This window comes from Leptodactylus fuscus, chromosome 1, assembly GCF_031893055.1.
Source record: "Leptodactylus fuscus isolate aLepFus1 chromosome 1, aLepFus1.hap2, whole genome shotgun sequence".
Taxonomy (NCBI): domain Eukaryota; kingdom Metazoa; phylum Chordata; class Amphibia; order Anura; family Leptodactylidae; genus Leptodactylus; species Leptodactylus fuscus.
Genome location: NC_134265.1, coordinates 60,045,469 through 60,067,634, shown reverse-complemented (window position 1 = coordinate 60,067,634; position 22,166 = coordinate 60,045,469). Strand labels below are relative to the sequence as shown.

The 22,166-nt window shown below is 40.0% G+C and overlaps 1 protein-coding gene across 2 annotated transcripts in view; it reads left to right on the top strand.

The window, feature by feature from the left end:
- Positions 1-22,166, top strand: part of EDIL3 (EGF like repeats and discoidin domains 3) — a 564,630-nt gene that overhangs the window by 245,548 nt on the left and 296,916 nt on the right. For both annotated transcript variants that reach the window (XM_075271229.1, XM_075271236.1), the window contains one exon: positions 18,244-18,372. In XM_075271229.1, the coding sequence (XP_075127330.1) occupies positions 18,244-18,372 (129 nt within the window). The remainder of the gene's footprint in view (positions 1-18,243; positions 18,373-22,166) is intronic.

Here is a 22,166-nt window from a genome sequence, read left to right as displayed (position 1 = left end):
ACATGAGTGGTGTAGCCACAGGCCACAGACCAGAGTGGTGCTAGCCACAGGCTGCAGACAAGAGTGCTGCTATCTACAGGCCATACACACGAGTGGTGCTAGCCACAGGCTGCAGACAAGAGTGGTGCTAGCAACAGCCCACAGATGAGTGGTGTAGCCACAGGCCGCAGACAAGAGTGGTGCTAGCCAAAGGCCACAGACAAGAGTGTTGCTATCTAAAGGCCACACACACAAATGGTGCTAGCCACAGGCCTCAGACAAGAGTGGTGCTAGCCACAGGTTACAGACAAGAGTGGTGCAAGCCACAGGCCACAGATCAGAGTTGTGCTAGCCACAGGCCACAGACCAGAGTGATGCTAGTCACAGGCCTCATACCAGAGTGCTGCTAGCCACAAGCCACAGACAAGAGTGGTGCTAGTCACTGGCCACAGACCAGAAAGGTGCTAGCCACAGGCCACAGACAAGAGTGGTGCTAGCCACAGGCCACTGACAAGAGCAGTGCTAGCCACAGGCCACAGACAAGAATGGTGCAATCCACAGGCCTTAGACCAGAGTGGTGACTTCTCTTTACAAAAGCTGACTTTGTTTTCTATTCGAATTCAACAGTTCTGCCCATATGCAGCCTCATAGACCTAAGGAATGATAAGTGGGAACACTCGGAGGGAGATACTGTAATTACGTAACAACTGTAAATGACCTTATTATATGCTTGAGTTTTGTCGGGGTCCTGTCTAACCTTTTCAAAATCATTGAAAAAAAGAAATAGCTGGTAAACAATAAGTGTTCCAACTGAGATCTTTACCTCTATTGAAGACTTAGGGGACGCAGAAAGAATTACTGTACATGGAAACAGTCACAGTAGGCATTTCTGACAACAAAAATAAAAATTATTTCTGACCCAGATTTTGTGCCGTACACAGAAAAGCACATTTAGTCCCAAGTGAGAGAGAATCTCCTCTTGGCCAGCCTTTTAATTGAAACTAGTTTGGGCATCTCAATATGCACAGTACAATTTAGTCACAATGCTTCATTTACTGCGTGAAAACAGCATTAATATTTAACTAGTTTGCTGTCACAATTTCCTAGTATGCAGTTCTTTTATGCAACCTCGCACTGGAGCTATTCTTAATCAAAAAAAAAAATCCTAAGAAATATTAGCTGTATATTGTCTTTGCTTCTAAATCCAAGGCGTCTTCTCAATCACAATTAACTTGATTTGTAGAAGTTGAAGATACGTTCAGCTAGTTAAGGAACAAAGCGCATCAACTCCAGCGATTGTCTCCAGACACTACCATAAGGCACTTCAGGGCTTTTTCTGCTTGTCTCTTTGAATTGTCCATTTTTTTATGTATTTTGAACATTTAACATATGGCAGTATATAGGACAGAACCCAGAAAACAGTGAACTCTCTCGAAAGGGAGGGAAGTATTTGATCAAATCTTTAAATTCTTCTATATTCTGTATAGGGTTATATTATGTACAAGGTATGTAAAGACACAGTATAAAACAATATAAAGTTTAAAACATATAAAGATGTAAAAGTCCCTTGCTCAATAAAGTTGAAAGCTACAGGAGTTTTAGGACAAATCTGTTTTGTCTGATTATATTTAAAACAGTGAATATGACAAGTTACTTTGATGGCTCTAGAGAATAGGTGCAGCACGGGAGAAGTCAGAAACATATAAAATAGCAAATACATTGATTTACCCTTGGTTAAGAAACATATGCTGCGGCTTTCATGACCAATTGAATTAGAGATACGCAAACTAAACCTGTCTAAGGGGGAGTTCACACGGAGTAACGTGCCGCGTGATGTGGCACGTATACGGCGTGTGAGACTTTGAGCGCCGTATACGCTCCCATTGATTTCAATGGGAGCCTGGATCGTATACGCCGCATTATTTTGCGGCCAAATAACGCGGCGCATACGATCCAGGCTCCCATTGAAATCAATGGGAGCGTATACGGTGCTCAAAGTCTCACACGCCGTATACGTGCCACATCAAACGGCATGTTACTCTGTGGGAGCTCCACTTAACAATGGAAACCAGTTATCTTCCTAGGACCAATCGTTGACTATTTTTTTCCCAAACAAGGAAGAACCCTGTTGTTCTTTGAGCCTGATGAGGGCCAGAACCATTGCTGCAGAAACTTTGGGGTGCTGGAAGTCTTTGCAGAGAATAGGTGACAGATGCAGCAACAATGGCTCTATGGTGAATGTGTTAGACAAGGCACAGAAGGGGCCACAAATCTGTCACATAGTCATTAGCCACAAACCCCAGCCTCTAAAGTCATGTTTAATATGAGCCATTTGAAGGACGTGGATCTGGGCTTGGTCTTTTGTACTGAAATGAAGCCGATTTGATGTAACAGCGACCGATTATTTATAAGTTGTATACATCAATGTGGCAGCCTCCTCGCTGTGTGGAGCTTCATATGAACACATGGTTTGCGTTTTCTACCATGGTTTGGAGGTGGTTACAATACTCAGCTGGTATGTTTTAATATATCAAGAAGTTTTTTCTTATTTAGTTAAATAATGCATTTTATGTAACCTTGTTTTATGTAATATTATATGCAATTTGTAGTAACTTCTTACTAATTATTTTTGGTTGTAGAAAGTTAGAAGTGTGAAAAATGTTTTATAACTTAAGTTATTATATGTAGAAGGGGTAAAATAGGTAACGAAGAGAAACTACTTAAACATGACCCACCATATTTAATTCTATTCTGGTAGCCCATAGATGGGTTATACAGGATTGATCCATGGGTTATACCATGTTACTGTACAGAAGGAGGTCTACACTGATACAATATATATGTCAGCTGAATTTGTACATATGTATATTAGAAAATTGATGATTTTGAGTTTTATAGACAAATAAATTAAAAGAAATAAAAACTGGAATACACCTTTAGGCTAAGGCCCCACAGGACGATCCGCAATTATAAAGTGCTGTGGGAAAATCCGTGGTGGGAGCACATCGCGGTTCTTCCCCCATCTCTTTCAATAGAAAGTTTGCAGAGTTTTTCTCCGGGGATTTTCTGTTACAATTATATGTATGGGGAAGCCGCTGGAGTTTCTATAGATATAATTGACATGCTGCGATTTCCAAAACAGCACCGTTTTTGGAAATCGTGACGTGAATACGCCACAGTTTTTATTGCAAATTGGGCATGGCATTCACAAGAATCCCATACATTTTGCAGTTAATGTAATATGCCATGATTTTTCCTGTGGTGTTTCCGCCGTAGGGAAATCGTGGCATTTCCAGTCCATGACCTTAAAGATTCTTATCTAAGGAGTAAAGATGTCTAAGCCAGGTTATATCACCAGACAATATTTCTAGAAGGGGCAACATGGTGGCTCAGTGGTTAGCCCTGCATCCTTGCAGTGCTGAAGTCCTTGGTTCAAATCCCACCAGGAACAACATCTGCAAGGAGTTTGTATGTTCTCCCTGTGTTTGTGTGTATATATATATATTTTTAGAGTGAGTTACCCATCTATTCCATCAAGCCTCCTAGGGGCAGGAATGACATTGGGGGCTTCCCAGTGGTAAAAACATTCTAAAAGCCCCCCCCCCCCCCCCTGTGGTAATAAGCTTGTATTGTATATGGAGATATAATGAAGCCATAGACTTCTATATGTGGCATACTACAGCTCAGTTCTGGGCACTTTGGAACTTGTACGAAGCTATATTGTGCTTGTGTGCCTTCGGTCCTAATGAGTAAACAGAGAATATATATTTTTATACCTATAATTCATATTATTTATAGATATATTTCAGCTGTCTGGTGTGTTTCATTAAAGCCATTACACTAGACTATAATCATTACGTCCCACAATTTGCATGTTTATGATGACTTAATTACCTTTTATTATACTTTAATGCATCAGTCTGTGCATCACTCAGTCAGCTAATGCTCACATAATATATTCTATGCAAAATAGTTTTTCTCTTTTTTTTTTTACGCTTTTGTGTTTGCAGAGTGGCTGATACTTGTGCCGTGTGTATGACAATATCACAGCCACCTAATACCATGACCCACCGCATACTGTGACCTACAGACCCACATTGCTATAGTAAGAGCACATGCTACTACTTAGAAATCCATTAAACCTTCCAATACCAGTGAAGAAGCCAAAGTGTTAGCTACTCGATAGTGGCTAATTATTGTATGGTAATTCATGTGTAAATGTGTAATATTATGCAAAGAATGCTTATCTATTATCAGCTCCAGGAATGTTACAGTATAATTTAAAAGTCATTGAAGTGAACAGACCCATTACTTTTAGAGAGAGATTAATCTTCTTGACACTATTCACATACGCAGGCACAAATATGCTTTCAAAGCATAGTATTTAATTCAGGCACTCATTATTATTGATTGGACATGGCCGTTCGCTTTGTGTGGGGACTTATTTAAAGATTACTGTATTATTGATCCCAAATTCATTATATTGGAGATTTAAAACACAATTTCTTAGAGGAAGTTAAAAGTAAGAAATATTTGCATAGTTCATGCATTTCATTTTATGTATACGTCCGCCAAGGGATGCTTTGGCCATTAGTAGAGGTGAGGCGATCATTAGAACTACAGTATGCTGACTGTACTCACACTTCGTCCTGTTCAATGGAATGTATCTTCAGAAAACGGCCTATAGTTTTTATGTTAAACATATTTTTTAAAGTTGGTTAAATTTTCCACGCCATTACCAATATGTAAAAAAAAAAATCTTTAAATCTTGAACTTTTCACTGCCACTGAGCCTCATAATAGCTGGTATTCCCTATTCAGTACTACTTTTCAGCAGTCATATTATCAGCAGTCAGGTTAACAATGACGGATAACAACCCAGTATAGATAACACAGGGTCACACCATTTACAGAAGGTGATGGACACCTCTCCTACTTGCATAATGACCTGTGTACTGGTCACAGAGAATGCCTGGAATTCTCACCCATTAAAGTCAAAGTGGAAGATTTATGACCGACTGCTCCCTAGATCACCACATCAGTAGTTAGGGTTAAGGCAGGATTGAAGGGCTCACCACAAGGCCTATACGCTCATACCTGACTGTCATCTGATCCGAAATAGAACCCAGAATTGTTGCTAAAAATGATACCGTTCCAGATATCTGAAAAAAAAAATAATGCATTGTTATATCATGATCGTAATCTGTATGCACTTTTTGCATTTAGGCTATGCATCATAGTCTGGTATACTGGAGCATTCATGTACCTTATATATATATTGCACGCTAGTTTGATTGGCCCATTGCATAGTAAAATGCTAAGAATGATGTAGTGGTACTAGTATGTTGGGTTTAGGATGGTGTTGGGTTACAAAAAAAAATCTCAGGATTTGTAAATGCCACAAAAGCCAAGACCCTGGAATTACCTTAAAATATAAATGTCTGGGTGACCTTTCCACCAAGGAAATGCCAACACACCGACATCTTGAGTGCTAAATTTGCTTAAACCTGGCTCCCCTTGTGATGGGCCATGCTCTTTCTTGTACAGTTTCTGGAGTGTTTGCAACTATGCAATGGTTGTATGATAACTTCAAATTTGCACAACCATTGGTCACCACAGTGGGTGGTATTTTAACTACATATGGTTGTCAAAATATACGTCTTTGGGGGCCACACGGTGGCTCAGTGGTTAACCCTTCAGCCTTGCAGCGCTGGAGTCCTGGTGTTCAAATCCTGCCAAGGGCATAAAACCATCTGCAAGGAGTTTGTATGTTCTCCCCATGTTTGCATGGATTTCCATCCCATATTCCAAAAAAGACATACCGATAGGGAAAAATGTACATTGTGAGCTCTATGTGGGGCTCACAATCTACATTTAAAAAAAAAATATATATATATATATACGTCTTTACACTGGATCTTCAGATGGAATGGGGGTGGGATGCCAAACTGAACCATTGTTGGGGTTTCAGGAAAGCTGAATTACAATCCATGTATAAATTGACAGCTGCATATCCCATAGGTTATTGGAGGTAGACATTTTTGGGATACGGTGTTGATCCAGGGACTTAGTCAAATATCTTGAGTTGGGAAGGAATATTTTCCTCTGATTGGACAATTGTTATCAATCTTGGGTTTCTGTTCTGCTTTTCCCATGGACCAACTTGGTATTACAAGTTTGACTTGATGGACCTATGTCTTTACCCAACCTTACCTACCATGTTACTGTGTTACTATTACCAGTTAGGGGCATGTTCCTATACACATTGACACTATCTAGTCAGTGCTGACGGTGCAGTAACACACCTCTTTAAAGAAGGCGATGATAACATGCCCTTGTTAATTTATTCATAAAATTGTGTAGGTGTAACAAAGAAATAGGGGAACATAGAATTATGAGAAAACATGATCCAGAATTGCTAGCTTATAAGTATTTACTAAAACAGTCATGTCGTAGGAGGTGACTATTACTATCATTGTACGTGGAGGACCATTCTACCAACATGTCTGCCTAATTCATGTCAATCTTCGGGCTCTCTTAAGTATGGTGTTATAATAAATACTTTCTGTAGTAAATTGTACGGGATCCAGTGGATGGAATATTTATTAATAAGGGACGGGCAAATTGTTTCAAGTTTCTAGGTAAAACACTACAATGCCATATTAAGTACGATTTTAAGGTTGAAAATGAAGCCCGTACTGCATTTTTAATTTTTCCGTAATTCAAGAGATAAAGACAAGAACATCTTCAGCTCTACAACCAATACTTATTATTCACAATAAATTAAGTTTTAATCATTTCCATACGAAATGAAATTGCGTTTCTGTTTTGTACATTTCTACTTAGAATACAATATATGAGTCAGTGGGGCCATAGATTAGAAACTAGTGTATCGTTTAGGCAGAAAACAAGCTATTTTAATTAATCTATTGGCACAATGAATAGGCTGGTACTTCCAAGTTGCATTGTTTTCTGTATCTCTATTATTCTGTATGTAGGATTAAGAACAATACGGTGGTAGAAGCAGTCTTGGTTGCTTACTCTGTTTGTGCGTTATATGATTTTATGAATATCAACATTGCTCTATTGTTTCCATTACTATAGAAAACCATAGAGATATAAGAGAGCTTCTATTTTAATGGTTCTATTTAGTTATTTATTAAAGGGGCTCTATCATTGGGAAAAGTCATTTTTAACTAATCACATCCTTGCATAGCCTTTAGAAATGCTATTCCACACCTATCTTTAGTATGTAAATTGCCTCAGTGGTTTCTGAATGAGCCCATTTTTATTCATATGCTAATTAGACTGGTGCCCGATGCATCATGCACCCTCTTTGCTATTTGCGGTTTGCTATTGTTCCTGTTTGCACACACACATAGGAGATAATAGAAAAGACGAGTGCTGCTGGGAACTTCCTGTGCTGGCTGGAAGCTCATTAGCATATGAATAAAAATGGACTTATTCAGAAACCACTGATGCAATTTACATACTAAAGGTAGGTGTGGAATAGCATTTCGAAAGGCTATGCAAGGATGGGATTAGTTAAAAATGACTTTTCCCAATGATAGAGACCCTTTAAAGCAGTATTCTGCTGAAAACAGATAGATATAGAATAACCTGTTACACATTTTTAGTCTTCTACACACTGCTCCCCAAATTGTCCTCTCTGAAGACACATGGAGCATAACTTTATAATTTAAAATTGTTCCTGCTCTTTTTATTTTTCGGCGGCATCCTAAATCTTAGCATGTTTTCTTGTCATCTAAGTCATAAAGATCTAATCCTATCCTACTAATATTATAAATGTGAAAGTTTGTATGTTTGTGTGTTTGTTCCTCAATCACGCAAAAACGCCTGAACGGATTTGGCTGAAATTTGGCAAACGCATAGATAGGAACCCCGATTAAAATATAGGCTACTTTTTATCCCGGTAAATGATGTCACTACATGACGTTAAGCATGAATTTAGACACACAATATGTTTGAGGACCTTTGATGACGTCAACACAGGCCCTTCAGCTATCTCATAGGATCACGTTATGTGGCGGGCGGAGCTACCCGCTAATTTGGGGGCGGAGGTAAACAGGAATTTAGACACTACATTTGAGGACCTTTGATGACGTTATCACAGGCCCTTCAGCCGTCCCATAGGATCACGCTATGTGGTGAGCTACACACTAATTTGGGTGCAGAGCTAAACAGGAGGGGGCCAGACAGTGTGAAAGCTGAAGAAAATGGAGTCTCATAGAAGATCAGGAGACTACAGAACATACAGGCTGTGTCTGGACAAGAGGAGTATATAGGCTGTAGAGTTTCAGTGAGTACAACGGGGGAATGTGTTGTTCTGCCTTGGATGGGGGAGAGGGGAGAACTGTTGTATATTTCAGCAACATCCATTCATCCGTGTCTAACACACAGGCTGCTCAGACACTCTCACACAACACAAGCCCTGTATTCAAAATTAGCAGATGTAGCAGAGTTGAGGCAGCACGCTAGCAGTTTTTGTGCATAACACAGGGGCAGGTGGTCTTCGGACTGTGCTGGGAGGGAGGGTGAACTGTGTAAAATTTCACCAGCAGCCATTCAGCCATGTCTAACACTAGGACACTCAGACAACACAACCCCTGTGATCCAAAATGCCCCATGTAACCGAGCTGAGGCAGCGCGGTACCACAGCTTGCTCTGCTCTCCATACAGATGTGCATACAGCTGGGTCTGTGGCACATATACACAGATGTAGCAGAGCTGACACGTGGACGCAGGCGGATCTCTACCAACCACATTTGGCTAATTATAATTGGCTCATTGTCAACAACAACCAGCAGATGAAGTCGCAAGCAGAAGCTAGTATTTATAATAAATATTGATACATTGTACTAGACAAAAAAATCACAGGACTAGTTCTATATACTGTACATCTATATATTTCATCCCACACTGGATCAAAAGCAGGGGCTACAAAATAAAAATAGATTCTGCATTTATGTATAGAGGTGGGCATACCATTGGTGTAACTTGTACAGCCATACACAAGCCCAATGGGAAGATTGGGGAGCCTTATCAGCTCAACAACATCTTTCTTAGATTGTAGGTAAATTCTGATGAATTGTTAGTGAGATGTAAGTGGGTGCTCTGAGGTTTTGAGAACAGATGTCTGTGTCCACTCCTAATAGGTGTACGGCTGATGTGTTCTCTTAATTTAATGTACAATTCTGAGCTTTGATAGATTATTTGATCCCCTATGATTGATGTTGAATGGATAATGGACGTAACTAGGAAAAACATGGCTCCATAGCAAGCTTTTGGCTGGCTTCCCTAGCCCCCACATGGTATAAAACCCCCTTTACCTACTCCTACATAATATATTTCCATACATACATATTTCCCCATACATTGTAGTGTCTCCAATACAGGTCCCCATACAGTTTACCATCCCCATCTCAGGCCCCCTTTATAGACCCCCATACAGTAAGTACCCTAGTTACAAAAGCCTAAAAAGTAAGTGTCTTTTTGCTGACTGCCATACAGTTAGTGCCCATGTTACAGGCCCCCATACAGTTAGTGTCCCCATTATAAGCCCCAACATAATATAATGACACCCCAATGCAGGCCCCCTCAGAGGTACTTTAGGCCACTACCTATTGGATTACTCCAGCAGGTAAAGGATGTTTTTAATTTACCTACTCTCACTTGTCCACGGCCTCAAGGTGGCGCTACATATACCGTCCTGATACTTAGCATCAGGACACAAAGTTTTGCATGTAATGTCCTTTGCTCCCTGGAGGCCTAAGCAGAGGTGGTCGTGGCCATAAGTGAGGATAGATAAGTGATAGTAGCATAAAAAAAAAGAAAAACAGCTTACCATCATATCATTCATATTTGAAGACCAGATAAATATTCACATTCAAAACGCATGGATTCTTTGGAGATCAGTCAGATGTCAAATATTGAAAACATGAAGGATGATCTAGCACGTGAAGACAAGATCCAAAGGTTTAAAATATAACGTTTAATCCATGTGATCTAAAATAACATCCAGACATCATGTCCACAAGGATTAAAAATTACGTCTTAAACCTTTGGATCTTGACTTCACGTGCTGGATGATCCTTCATGTTTTCAATAGGTAAGTGACGGTCTATTTAGGTAAGGGTCTGTTTAGACCATTTTCCACCAGTTTTCCTGTTTCCTAGTGGTACACCTTGGCTTCATTTCACATGTCAGGTCTGTGAAGTTGAGGTGTAGTGCCCCAAGCCTAACTTTTATTCTTTCTCAGGCATAGACAGGCCTTCTATAAGTACATTTGTGAGACCAAACCATTGGTCCATTGGCGGTCTAGTGTCCAAATTCACATCACTGGTTTCCATTAAGAAGAGATCACAGTATTTATCATATACTATCATTTAATATGCATATTCAGTAGGGTACTGATACACTGGTACACCATCATTATTTTAGGTCTTAACTTTATTTTCATTCTCTTGTATGTTTCATTTGCACATATCAACATTATGTTCTACCTCCAGGTGGAAACAGATGACGATCCATCTGCAGTGGTAAAGGGTTGTGTGCACTTAACCTTCATTGATATACTTTTTGCTGGCGTCTTGCATTAGCATAACTATATTTGTATACACTCTTGTAAGAAATGCTTATATTGTAGTAAATAATATGGAAGAATAAGGAAAAAAACGATAAACTTGTATCTTAAGACATACTCATTTATGTCGAAATATCATACATGTAGACATAAATTACTGTTAGGGTTATAGCCGCTATCCTCTGAACAGAAATAATTGGTGGAAATACATTGGATTGGCTGTGGTAGTAGTCATGAGAAGGGGAATCCTATTATATTAATAATGCCATTTATCATCATACATACAATTTGTTATGTCGGCTTATGAAGTGTAATGAGAGACTGTGGCCAGTATAAGAAGAATGTCATAGAAGTACTAATCCCTAAGCCAGAGCATAGCTCTCAATTACATTACATATATGGCATCCTCTACCCCATTATTTATACATGACCGTTTTTTTATTTATAAGAGAAAATGCAACATTGAGTCAAATGCATTGTATGATAGTACCACAAGCACTTGATGGACGCCATTGACTTATAATGTGGTTCCATGGGTTTCAGTCAGGGAGGGTTCACACCTGTGCCCGGTCTCCGCTTTTGGGTTTCCATCTTCTGCCCTTTTAGGTAAGTTCACACAGGGTTTCTTGGATCGGAACCTGAGACGGAGGCCGCCTCAGGTTCTGATCCAAAAGTCGGGTAGCCGCAACTGAAAGCCGGTGCACTGCACCGGCATCCAGCCGTGCATTCGGCTCCGGATTAGGCCCAGTGAATAAGCCTAGTCGGGAGTGTCTTCAGGCCGAATTTTGAGGCGAAACGGCCTGAAGAATGAGCACCTTGCTTTTTTGATTTCAATGGGAGCTGTCTTTTTGGTCAGGATTTTGAGGCGGATCCAGGGCCCAGACCCAGCGCCACACCTCTAATGGGGGCGGCAGCCCAGGCGATTTCTTTTTTCTTTTTTTTTTACTTTTTCTTTTTTCTTTGAACCATCACAGGAGAGCTGCCACTCTCCATGCCCTGGTTCAGACATGTACGTATCAGTGTAGGCGGCGTCATCATGCCGCCTACACTGATACGTGGACATCTGACGTCTGACGAGAGAAGAGGATCACGGAGGCAGCGAGAGCAGCAGCAGCCTGATCGGTAAGTATAATAACATTTTTTTTTTGTTTTATAATAGGTCGCTACCTGCTGGAGTATCTCCAGCAGGTAGCGGCCTATTTACCAACCTCCCCGGACCTGATCACTGCCGCCCCCGTTTCCCCTTGTACTATAGGCCACAGAGGCCGGCAGTGAATAGGCCCGGGCAAGGCCGCGATTCCACTGCCGCTATTATTATACTCGGGGGTCTTTTCAGACCCCTGAGTATAATAATCGGAGCCCCAGGAGAGGTGAGGGAACATAATAAACAATGTTACTTACCTCTCCGGGATCCGATGTTAATCCTAGCAGGCTTTGGGCCTATAATACCCTGATAATGCCCTATAGGCCCAAAGCCTGTGCTAGCAGTACCATATAGGCCTGAAGCCTGCTAGGATTAAAGAGGACTTTTCATGGGTTTGGGCAAAGGTAGTTCTATATACCGCTGGAAAGCCGACAGTGCGCTGAATTCAGTCAGTGTCCACCCATGAGTGCCTGTAAGCGCCGGTTAAAAAAAAAAAAACGGTTTCACCTCGGAGACCAGAAGATGCTCACGGGCGGACAGTTTGCAAACCCATTCAAATGAATGGGTTTGAAAATTGACTGCCGGTTTCCGTCTCCTGTCCAGTTTCTCAAGCAGAAGACGGAAACCTGTAAAGTGGAGACCAGGCGCAGGTGTGAACCCACACTCATTGTGTTTTACATTAAATAGCATATTATACTGACACATACTGTACATGAACATAGACTATCTTATCTTGGCATTAAAGAGTTTGTAGTCTGTTACCATGGAGACACATGGCTTTTTATATAAATTGTAGAAGCAAAATTATTAATTTTTGAAGATTACGTTCAAAGTTTTTTTTTTGCAGTCTTTTTTTTTTAGAATCATACAGTATACTCATATAAATTGTCACAGAATTGACTGTTGTCAATGTATTTAATAGGAAATGCTCAATTTCATTCCATCTTAACAAATCCTCAATGTGCTGTCATTAAACATTGAATATATGTCAGTATTTCGAAAAAAATATCCATGTTTCACAATAAACATCTTTAAATCTGCATTTCAAGAACAATCTATTATCTAAACTTGCAAAACTGGAGGGAAATGATTTTAAATATTTACTAGAACTTGATGTTTCATCAAAGTCATTATATCGCTCATCATTCTCTGCCATGTACATAGATTATTTTAATGCCATAGTAATATTCTTGAATAAAGATAAAATGTATTATTCATTGTCACAAAAATGTGCGATTGCCCATATCTGGGATTTTCATTACAATAAATGCTTTTGTCATCTGCACATCATGTTTTCAGCTAGGATATCTCTTCTTCTCTGTCTGTCTGTTGTCTACTGTGTACATGAAATAAAATATTGATGAGGATAAGAAACTACCAAGATGATAACAGGAAAATTTTGCATGCAATGTATAAACCAAATGGTGATCCCCTTTTCATTTCATCATCTAAGGTGTGGATTAGGGCAGATACAAGTACACTGCAAAATTTGATAGAATTATAGTAGCTATGGATCTCCATATTGTCCAGCTGTAGAGACTAGCAATGCTTTGCAAATTTGGCCCATTGCTATTATGAAACTGTATTTAATCAATGGGAGGTGAGATACAGTGGTGTTGCAGGCCACTATTCGGGGAACGGAGTTTTCTGCTTCCGGCACTATGTTGTGTATTGTATGGGGAAGTGGTCCTATATAGCTCATCAGTTCGGCCGCTGCCGATTGCCCCCCAACTAACTAATCAGATAATTATGACCTAGGCTAAGAATAGGCTTTAAAATCCATATTCCTAGAAAACCCCTTTAATTTATGATGTATTAAGATAACAGCCCCCGCTTCTCCCCATTCGCTTCACCCCCTCCCTCCTCTCCTGTTAGGTAATTGCCTGTGTTAAATGACTATAGTAAAGATAGACCAACAGGTAACTATCAGTACAAACAGGAGAGAAGGGAAGAGATGAAGCCTCAGAGGGATACAGGCTGGTTCCCACCATGTTACCCAGAGTCAGAACCAGCACAGAACCCTGGAGTCCAATCGTAACAAATGCCCGGACCAGGAAAGCTAATTTTACATCCTTGAATAAAGCCTTTACGGACTCCAATTTTTCATGAAACCAATTCATCACAATATCACATCGTGCTAACAAAAGCCCTAAGTGACTGCAATTCACTACCCTACCACCCTATCTCATTGGGTGGCTGCACATAGATACAAATAGGATGGGTAGCATATCATTCTTTTTTTAATTTTTATTAAAATGTAGATTGGGAGTCCCACATAGAGCTCACAATGTACATTTTCCCCCCCTATCAGTATGTCTTTTTTTGGAATATGGGATGGAAATCCATGTAAACACAGGGAGAACATACAAACTCCTTGCAGATGGATTTTTGCTCTTGGCGGGATTTGAACACCAGGACTCCAGCGCCGTAAGGCTCAGTGCTAACCACTGAACCACCGTGTGGCCTCCAGGTAGCATATCATTCTGTGTTAATTTGTCACTAAATTTATCACAATTTATCACAAAATAATGTTTACTTTATAAAAGCAGCTTAGGGCGGGTTCTCACCTGCACCCGGTCACCGCTTTCTGGTTTCCGTCTTCTGCCTGAGAAACTGGACAGGAGATGGAAACCAGCAGTCATAGTCCTTTGAATGGGTTTGCAAAGGGTCTGCCCATGAGCGTCTTCTGCCTGTCCGTGGTGAAACCGTTTTTATTTTTTATATTTTATTTTATTGTTATAAAAAGACCCCCATGGAAAGTAATTTGCACCAAAATCATCTCCAAACTGGACCTTTGAGGCCTTGTTTTTTGGGGGATCTGTAGAGAATGTTGAATTACTCTGAAATGCCAGTAAAAAAGTAAAGTAACAAAGTAGTTTCGAGTTGTTTTAATCGCTGAAATGATGAGACATTTTACTGTATAACTAAACCCATCAGAGATCTACATTTAATCTAAGACATTATAGGTTTCGCCCACATTCCTCCCACATCATCATAACAGGAAATGAGCACTACTAGCTGCAGAAATGCGATGTGTCTAATACCTATTCCCTGTCTGCGTTATGTACCTAGCGCTTGCCACACTTTTTTTAAGCTGTTAGTTTTTTTTATATTTACCATAACAGTGATATAGCAAATTGCAAATGGTCACATGGTGTTTCTTTACTGATATGTTTCTATATATGAAGCTAAAGTGAATGTGTCTGTTTCTGGCATAAAAAGTTGATGGTGAAGCTGATCCCTGTTGTATCAAACAGAACTAATAGACTCTGCCTGATCTTTCAGACTACTGAGGGCTCATTCACATCTGCGCCCAGTCTTCGTTCTGCACGTTTCCGTTTCCTGCACAAAACAGAGGCAGGAGACGGAAACCTGCAGGACTCTTTCTCACCCTTTCATTTGAATGGGTTTGAAAGATGTCCAGCCATGAGCGGCGGTGAGCGTTTTATGCTCTCCGCCGCGAAACCGTTTTTTTTTTAAACCGGACACAGAGTCGGACAAGCAGTACTCTGTGTCCGATTTTAAAAAAAAAACGGTTTCCCGGTGGAGAGCATAAAATGCTCACCACCGCCCACGACCAGACCCGCTCTGACAGCTTTCCGTCTTCTGCATGCAGAAGACGGAAAGCTGAGAACGGACTCCGGGTGCTAGTGTGAACCTAGCGTGATATGAATATTTGGTAAATAATAAAGCAGATATAAGGCCTGGTTCACATCTGCGTTTGGTATTCCATTCGGGAAGTCTGCTTGGGGACCCAACGGAACGGAACGGAATACCAAATGAGTTCAAAAGCGGTGAGCAATGAAACCACACAAACCCCATAGACTATAATGGGGTCTGTGTGTTTTCCTCGTGGTTTCCACGTGAATCATGCGGAGAGAAAAGTGCTGCTTGAAGTACTTTTCTCTCCGCATGACTCATGCGGACACCGCGCGGAAAACACTCGGACCCCATTATAGTCTATGGGGTCCATGTGTTTTCACTGCTCACCGCTTTTTAATGTGTTCAGTATTCCATTCAAGGAGGCCCCAAGCGGACTCCCCCAACAGAATACCAAACGCAGATGTGAACCAGCCCTAAGATGTCTCGATGAACTCTGCTGACCGCTGCAACAAACTATTCTGAGAAATATCTATGATTTTTTTTTCTGATTCAAAAGCAGCCTGAGATGTCAGAGAAGAAAGCGGCAAGCTATTGAAATCTGGTATTGGATATTTGCCTACTCCTGTTATAGATAAGCTTGTGTTTTTATCGAATCCCAACAAAACAAGTTTAATTAGGTTCCCAAAGTAAACTTCAGTGTGATAGATTATTCTGAACCTATCCAGTCTTTAAAGAGCCCCTATCACCAAGAGCACAATGCTAAATTACAGCATATATTATTTTATCACTGTTGTGTTTTTTTTTTAATCTGTCCACCCATTCAAAAGATATGACAAGTAACTTAGCTCCGATTCTCTAAGTGAGCATTAACTTTTTAAATAAAATAAAATAAAAGGTTACCACCCACTTGGAGAATTCAAGCTATTTTATACGGAGCCTTTCAAGAGCCATATCTTTTGGTAGTGGTTCCAACCATTTACTGGGCAATCTGGGCATGGCTCCCTCTATTCAGGTAGTCTTTTGGGCTGTCTCTTTGGTATGTCTATGGACAGATAATGTTTTTGACAAGCTATTGTATAATACGGATCTAAGACCATGTTCGTACATAATAATAAGTTCCATATAGCTTTATGTCAACCTAATAGTTTGTTGCTAGTAGGATATGTATTAAAGGGAACTTGTCACATTGGAAATACATTCCAGTGTGTAGACAGCATGGTATAGAGAAGGAGTTGTAAAGTAGTCAGTTTTAGTGAGTGACAGGCTTATCGCTATGTACACACTCATACTTGACAGGCCGTCAGTCAGTGACTAGGACTACATGTCGGTGAGCAGGACTGCCCATTTGATAACTAATGACAGGTTCCCTTTAAAGAAAGAGTCCATATGATAATCTACGCACTCCAAATCTCGTTGATCTTGTTATGGCTTGGGGAGAATCCTGAACAACCAATATTCTTTTTGGAAAGCCTACCAGTCTAAGAAGATTTTATCAGACAGTATGAACAGTAGTTCCCTGCAAGGTTACAAGGTGGTCTGCAACTTTGTAATGGGATCAAAGGCCATTCAGTGGGAATTTGGTTTGCTTTAATCTGCCCTTCAGATCACTTCTTTGGTTTCTTCTTCTGCATCAGTGGATTGCAGGGGAAGCAATTGCTTGTTGTTAACCCATGTAACTCCAATGCACCTCCAGTCAGCCATAGCCTGGAACATCTTATCAGGCTTAGGCTGGATTTTAATGAAGACTTATGGAACACTGAAAATGACATTGAGTATCTGAAAGATTTGTGTTCAGTGGTTTAGGCATTTTGTGTTTGGAACACATGCCTGAAAACTCACATATATGCCCTTTCAGTCATCAATCTAATGTGATATCTCAAGTCCCAGCTATCAGGAACTCGACAATGGGACCTTAGTGACATATGGGATTGATGTGGTGATAAATGCATTAATTAAAATACCCCTAAAGTGCAACTGTCAAGGATCGAGATATGTGTGAGCAAATCTGCTATGTAATCCTCTATCCTGCATGTACACCAGTTTACTTAAAAGTAATGGTGAATGTGTAGTAAAGTCATAGTAAAATCTTAAAGAGGTGTCACCTACTTTAATATTGATGGCCTATCCTTAAGACAGGTCCTTAATATCAGATTGGCGGGGACTCCCAGCCCTCTAGCTGTTGAAACTAACACAGCTCTGTATACTAGGCCATCAGTATAAAAGTCCTGGAATACCCCTTTAATATCCAGGACACCTAAATATTCATAAAATAATAAGAAGAGTCATGTGAACCTATATGCTTGATATTGATAGTATCCATATACAAATTCAATGATGTTAAGCTATAATGAATGATCATAATTTGCATATGTATAAAATTTTGTAATAAATAAATTCACAAACAATTCACTTTTTAAAACAAATGTTTACCTCTGAACATTAAATTTAACATATGTTGCACACAGTGTCATCATTTAACATCTATATATTCCGTATCCACTAACAGAGATAGATAAAGTCAAATTTTTGACCTCTAGCAATCCTATTGAGGTGAATTGAGCAGAGGCACCATTTTTTAGCACTGCTCCATACAAACTAGGATGTGACCCCCCAACCCCCTTGTTCTCCTGAGAAGTGAATATCCCAGTGGTCAGACCCTCACAGATCAGCAAGCTACACCCCATGCTGTGCATAGTGGATAACTTGATGTTACCAGAACATCCCTTTAACATATTTGGCCTGTTAAATTTGGACTGATAGGACATAATTTCAGCCATATTTTCTTATTTTAGTTACATGGGTGTGTGGTTGTAGATTATATCAGAGACAAATTAATAGTTTACAGATTTCTTTATGTACTGATATGAAGTTTTTGTCTAGTATTTCTTGTAACCTATATATCTTCCTTGTTTCAGATCCTTGCCATCCAAACCCCTGCCATAATGGTGGATTCTGTGAAATCAGTGAGGCCTATCGCGGAGATACATTTATTGGATATGTCTGCAAATGTCCCCGTGGCTTTAATGGGATCCACTGCCAGCATAGTAAGCCACCTTTCCACTATAAATTGTTATAACATAATGTTCTTAAATGAATCATTATTTTATTTTTGTTTTTTTTTTAGTTCTGTGTTGTATATTTTTGTTTGTCCACTTTGTATTGTAGGTCTGTAAGTGTGTGTCATGGTGTGTTCCATTAGTATGCTTTGTATGTTGTGGTCCAGGCCAAGTGTCAGACCGGAGTGCCTGTGGCTCAATGGAATACACTCTGGGGAATCCACTGTAAAGCTTCTGTACATGCAAATATTATCTGACACCAATTGGAATTTTTTTTTCCCTTCGGAGTTTGATGCCCAGCTCTTGTCTCAGACTGTTTCTACCATGGGGACTTTGTCAGTAGTTTGCTGATAGGCGGTAACATGAATACAACCTTCAGCTCTGTGAGCCAAGCCGGGCCGGGCAAATGAAGTTACACAGCAGAAGGTCTCCGGTAGACTAGATGCTCCAGAGTGCCATTGAGATGATGGGGTCTGGGAAGCAAGGATAGCAACCAGCTTGTATCTGTGCCTAAATGTCTTCTCAACTACAAGTGTGTCCATATGATATTGAACTGGGCAGTTTGTTATATGGATGCATAGGCTGGTTAAGATAGGTCCTTGGGTCAGGAGATGTAGTCTGTCTCATTAAAGAAACTACCATAACTGTATAGGATACTTAGAAACCATATATGCTCTCCTAGTCATTCTGACAAAAGGTATTGAGATTAGTTTTCCTATTTATAAAAAGAAATGACTCCGATCAACTGTTGGAACACTGTATGTAGTACAATACATATACTGTGTGGACATTGCTAGTGAATGGAGTAGGAGGTTTACGGTCTACCTTGGCTTAGGGACCCACCGGATAATTCACCTGCTCCCCTGTAGGCCAGTCCAAGCCTTGACTAGTTCATTGTACAAAAATATGAGTGGGTGTAAGGGAATTGCCAGGACGACAATTCCCCAGTAGCTGCTGGTGAACCCTGGGGGAAGGGCAAAAGAGACAGTGAGCCCCCCCCCCCACACACACACACATACACACTGTTCCTTCTTGCTTGCTGGTGCTATCCTACATAATAGGCGGCAACTGGCCCTTCTTATATATGTGAAAACACAAAACGCAGGCAAGACAAACAACAACAAAGGAAGGTCAGCTAGCCAAGGGTCCAGTAACAGTCGAGCAATGTCGTGTCAAAATCTAAGTCCAATAGAATAGTCAAGGATAAGCCAGAGGTCAAGAATAAGAATACAAGTAATAAACAGCAAGAGAAACGCCAGCACGCACAAGGCAATAGCAAGCACCAATGTGAATGTGAGGCAAGAATAAATAGGGAGGAAGAACCCACCCCTGAACCTGATAGGAGGATAGGCTGTCAATCACAGGGCAAGGCTAAACTTAACTATTAGAGGAGCAGAGGGAACCCAAGGTGAAAGAAATGGGTGTGGTGGAAAAATCAATTACCAAGGTGAGGAAATAGGACAGTGTTCAGACAATGCAAGAAGAATCTGAGAGAAGATATCACAGCCGGATACGTTTCCTGTGCCACAGCGTGCGGTCTGAGGATGAAGCCAAGTACCAGATGGGCAAAGATGTTACAGAGGGATTCTGAATATGGTGAAAAAAAAATAAAAAGTTAAAGTATTGAAGCAAACTAACAATAGTATATAATGTATACAAGAAAACTTTCTTTTATTCATCCCTATATCATTATACCCAATGTTGCGTAAAAGGTAAACCTATTATATGGTCTTCAAGTAATGGAGAAAGCTGACCTGGATGTGAGAGTGAAGTATTTTAACAGCTCTCTTTAGATTTCAGATTGAACTTTCAGCAAGAGATCGCAATTAAGCATATCCTTTCTGGTAGGCAAAATAGAGTATCGGGAGAACATTTCCTGTACCTGCATTTCATGTTCTACCCATACGAGGGAAAACTATTTCAAAACTATTGTGGACATCGATATCATAAGCTAAATTTCACAAAAATAATATAAAATAGATTTTATCTGCCAGCAATTTTTATCTTGAAAATCTTCCCCGTTTCTCAGGGAGGTAGATATGGGATATGGATATGGATGGTAACTGGACATGTGCACTTGGTGCTGGTTTTAATGGGGGATACCAACAAACCATTTTTATATATTTAGATACAGAATAAGAACTGAATTGAACCCTTGGTGAAGGAGTCCTGGCTACAGCTCTGATGGAAGTACATCCTATTTGGATCCCCTATCACAGTATAGACCATGCACTGATAAAGACCTGATGCGTAATAACATATGAAGATCCATCTTACTGACATGTGAATAACTAATACCTGGGTTACTTGTACAGTTAGTCTGTAAGTAGCCTACCTAAACTAAAAGAGATCTGATGAAGGGGTGGCGTCTTTTGTGCGCTCTAAATACCCCAATAAAATTCAAATTATTTGTAACATCTGGTTCCAAATTCGGCTGTGCTTGCCTTATAATACATTCTGACGTTGTTTGCAGACTGGAGAGATTCTGGCACATTATAGTAACTATTATTTCTACACTGACCTTCTGGAGTTAGGCTGTGCCGAACTTACTATACATCACCTTAGACCGCGTATTCAGGAAACAATGGCCAGTGATTCATGATGTCTAGTATTCTACCGCTCACATTGTTTACTACTACTATATATATATATATATATATATATATATATATATATATATATATATATATGTAAAATGTATCCGCCTGTATCAGTAAAGTGTTTCTGTCTGGTTAACTCTCAGAGGATAGCATAGATTGATTCTCCACTGTGATGCGTATTGGCTCTGCACAGTTTTTTAGTTTCTAGATTTAACAAAATTGTTCACATTTACTGACAATAAACAGGAAGCTTGAAAAATCTCAAAATCTATTAAATACCCAATTGTCAGACACCTACTATTCAGATATGTATGGCATATTCAGGGTTTTGAAGTGATCTAGATATATTTCAGTAGAGCCAGGGGTGTATCTTGAAGAGGCGCAGAGGGTGCAGTTGCATCAGGGCCAAGGAGCCTTAGGGAGCCCATAAGCACTGGCATCAGTATTGAGACTGCAGCTTCCATCTGGTCCATAAGCCAAGGAGACCCACAGATTACCTTAACCACACTAAGGTAGATTAAACTCCTTAGTACCTGTAACCATCACTATGAAGAATTCACTGTTGGGATGGGCTAGAGGGCCCCAGACAAAAGATTGCACAAGGGCCACAAGATTTTAGTTACACCACTGAATAGAGCCACAGGAGGTTCAGGTGTTTCAGGCATAATATGGACCTTATAATGTGGCTGCATTAACGGCCCTTAGTAAAACTATATTGACCTGGGTCATAGAGTATTTAGCTCATAGAAGACTACCTAAACTTGAAACATGGGGGTAGATATATTAGGATATTCCAGCCTTAATAAAAGCCTCAATTGGTACAGAGAGTGAGGGATTTGTAAAGATGCTTCATCATCTGTGGTCAGTTCTCCTGTCTCTGAACGTCATGAAAACTGATATCGAAAGCAAAAAAAATAAAAAATTAAAAAAAATTGCATAACATTAAATTATTACATTTCAAGTCTAAAGTTGACCCAAGTATGACAGTCAAGTGAATTTTTTGGTCATGTTTTTTTGTGAAGTTGTTTATCAGTGGTAGGGAAACAGTCTATATAGATATTATATGCAGTGACTATTTCTATGGACATTTGCTGAAGAGAACAAACAAAACATTCTATTTTTTACCATCCACAAGGACTGCTTCCTATAAAGAGAATTCCAGGCATAAGATATGAGTCCTTT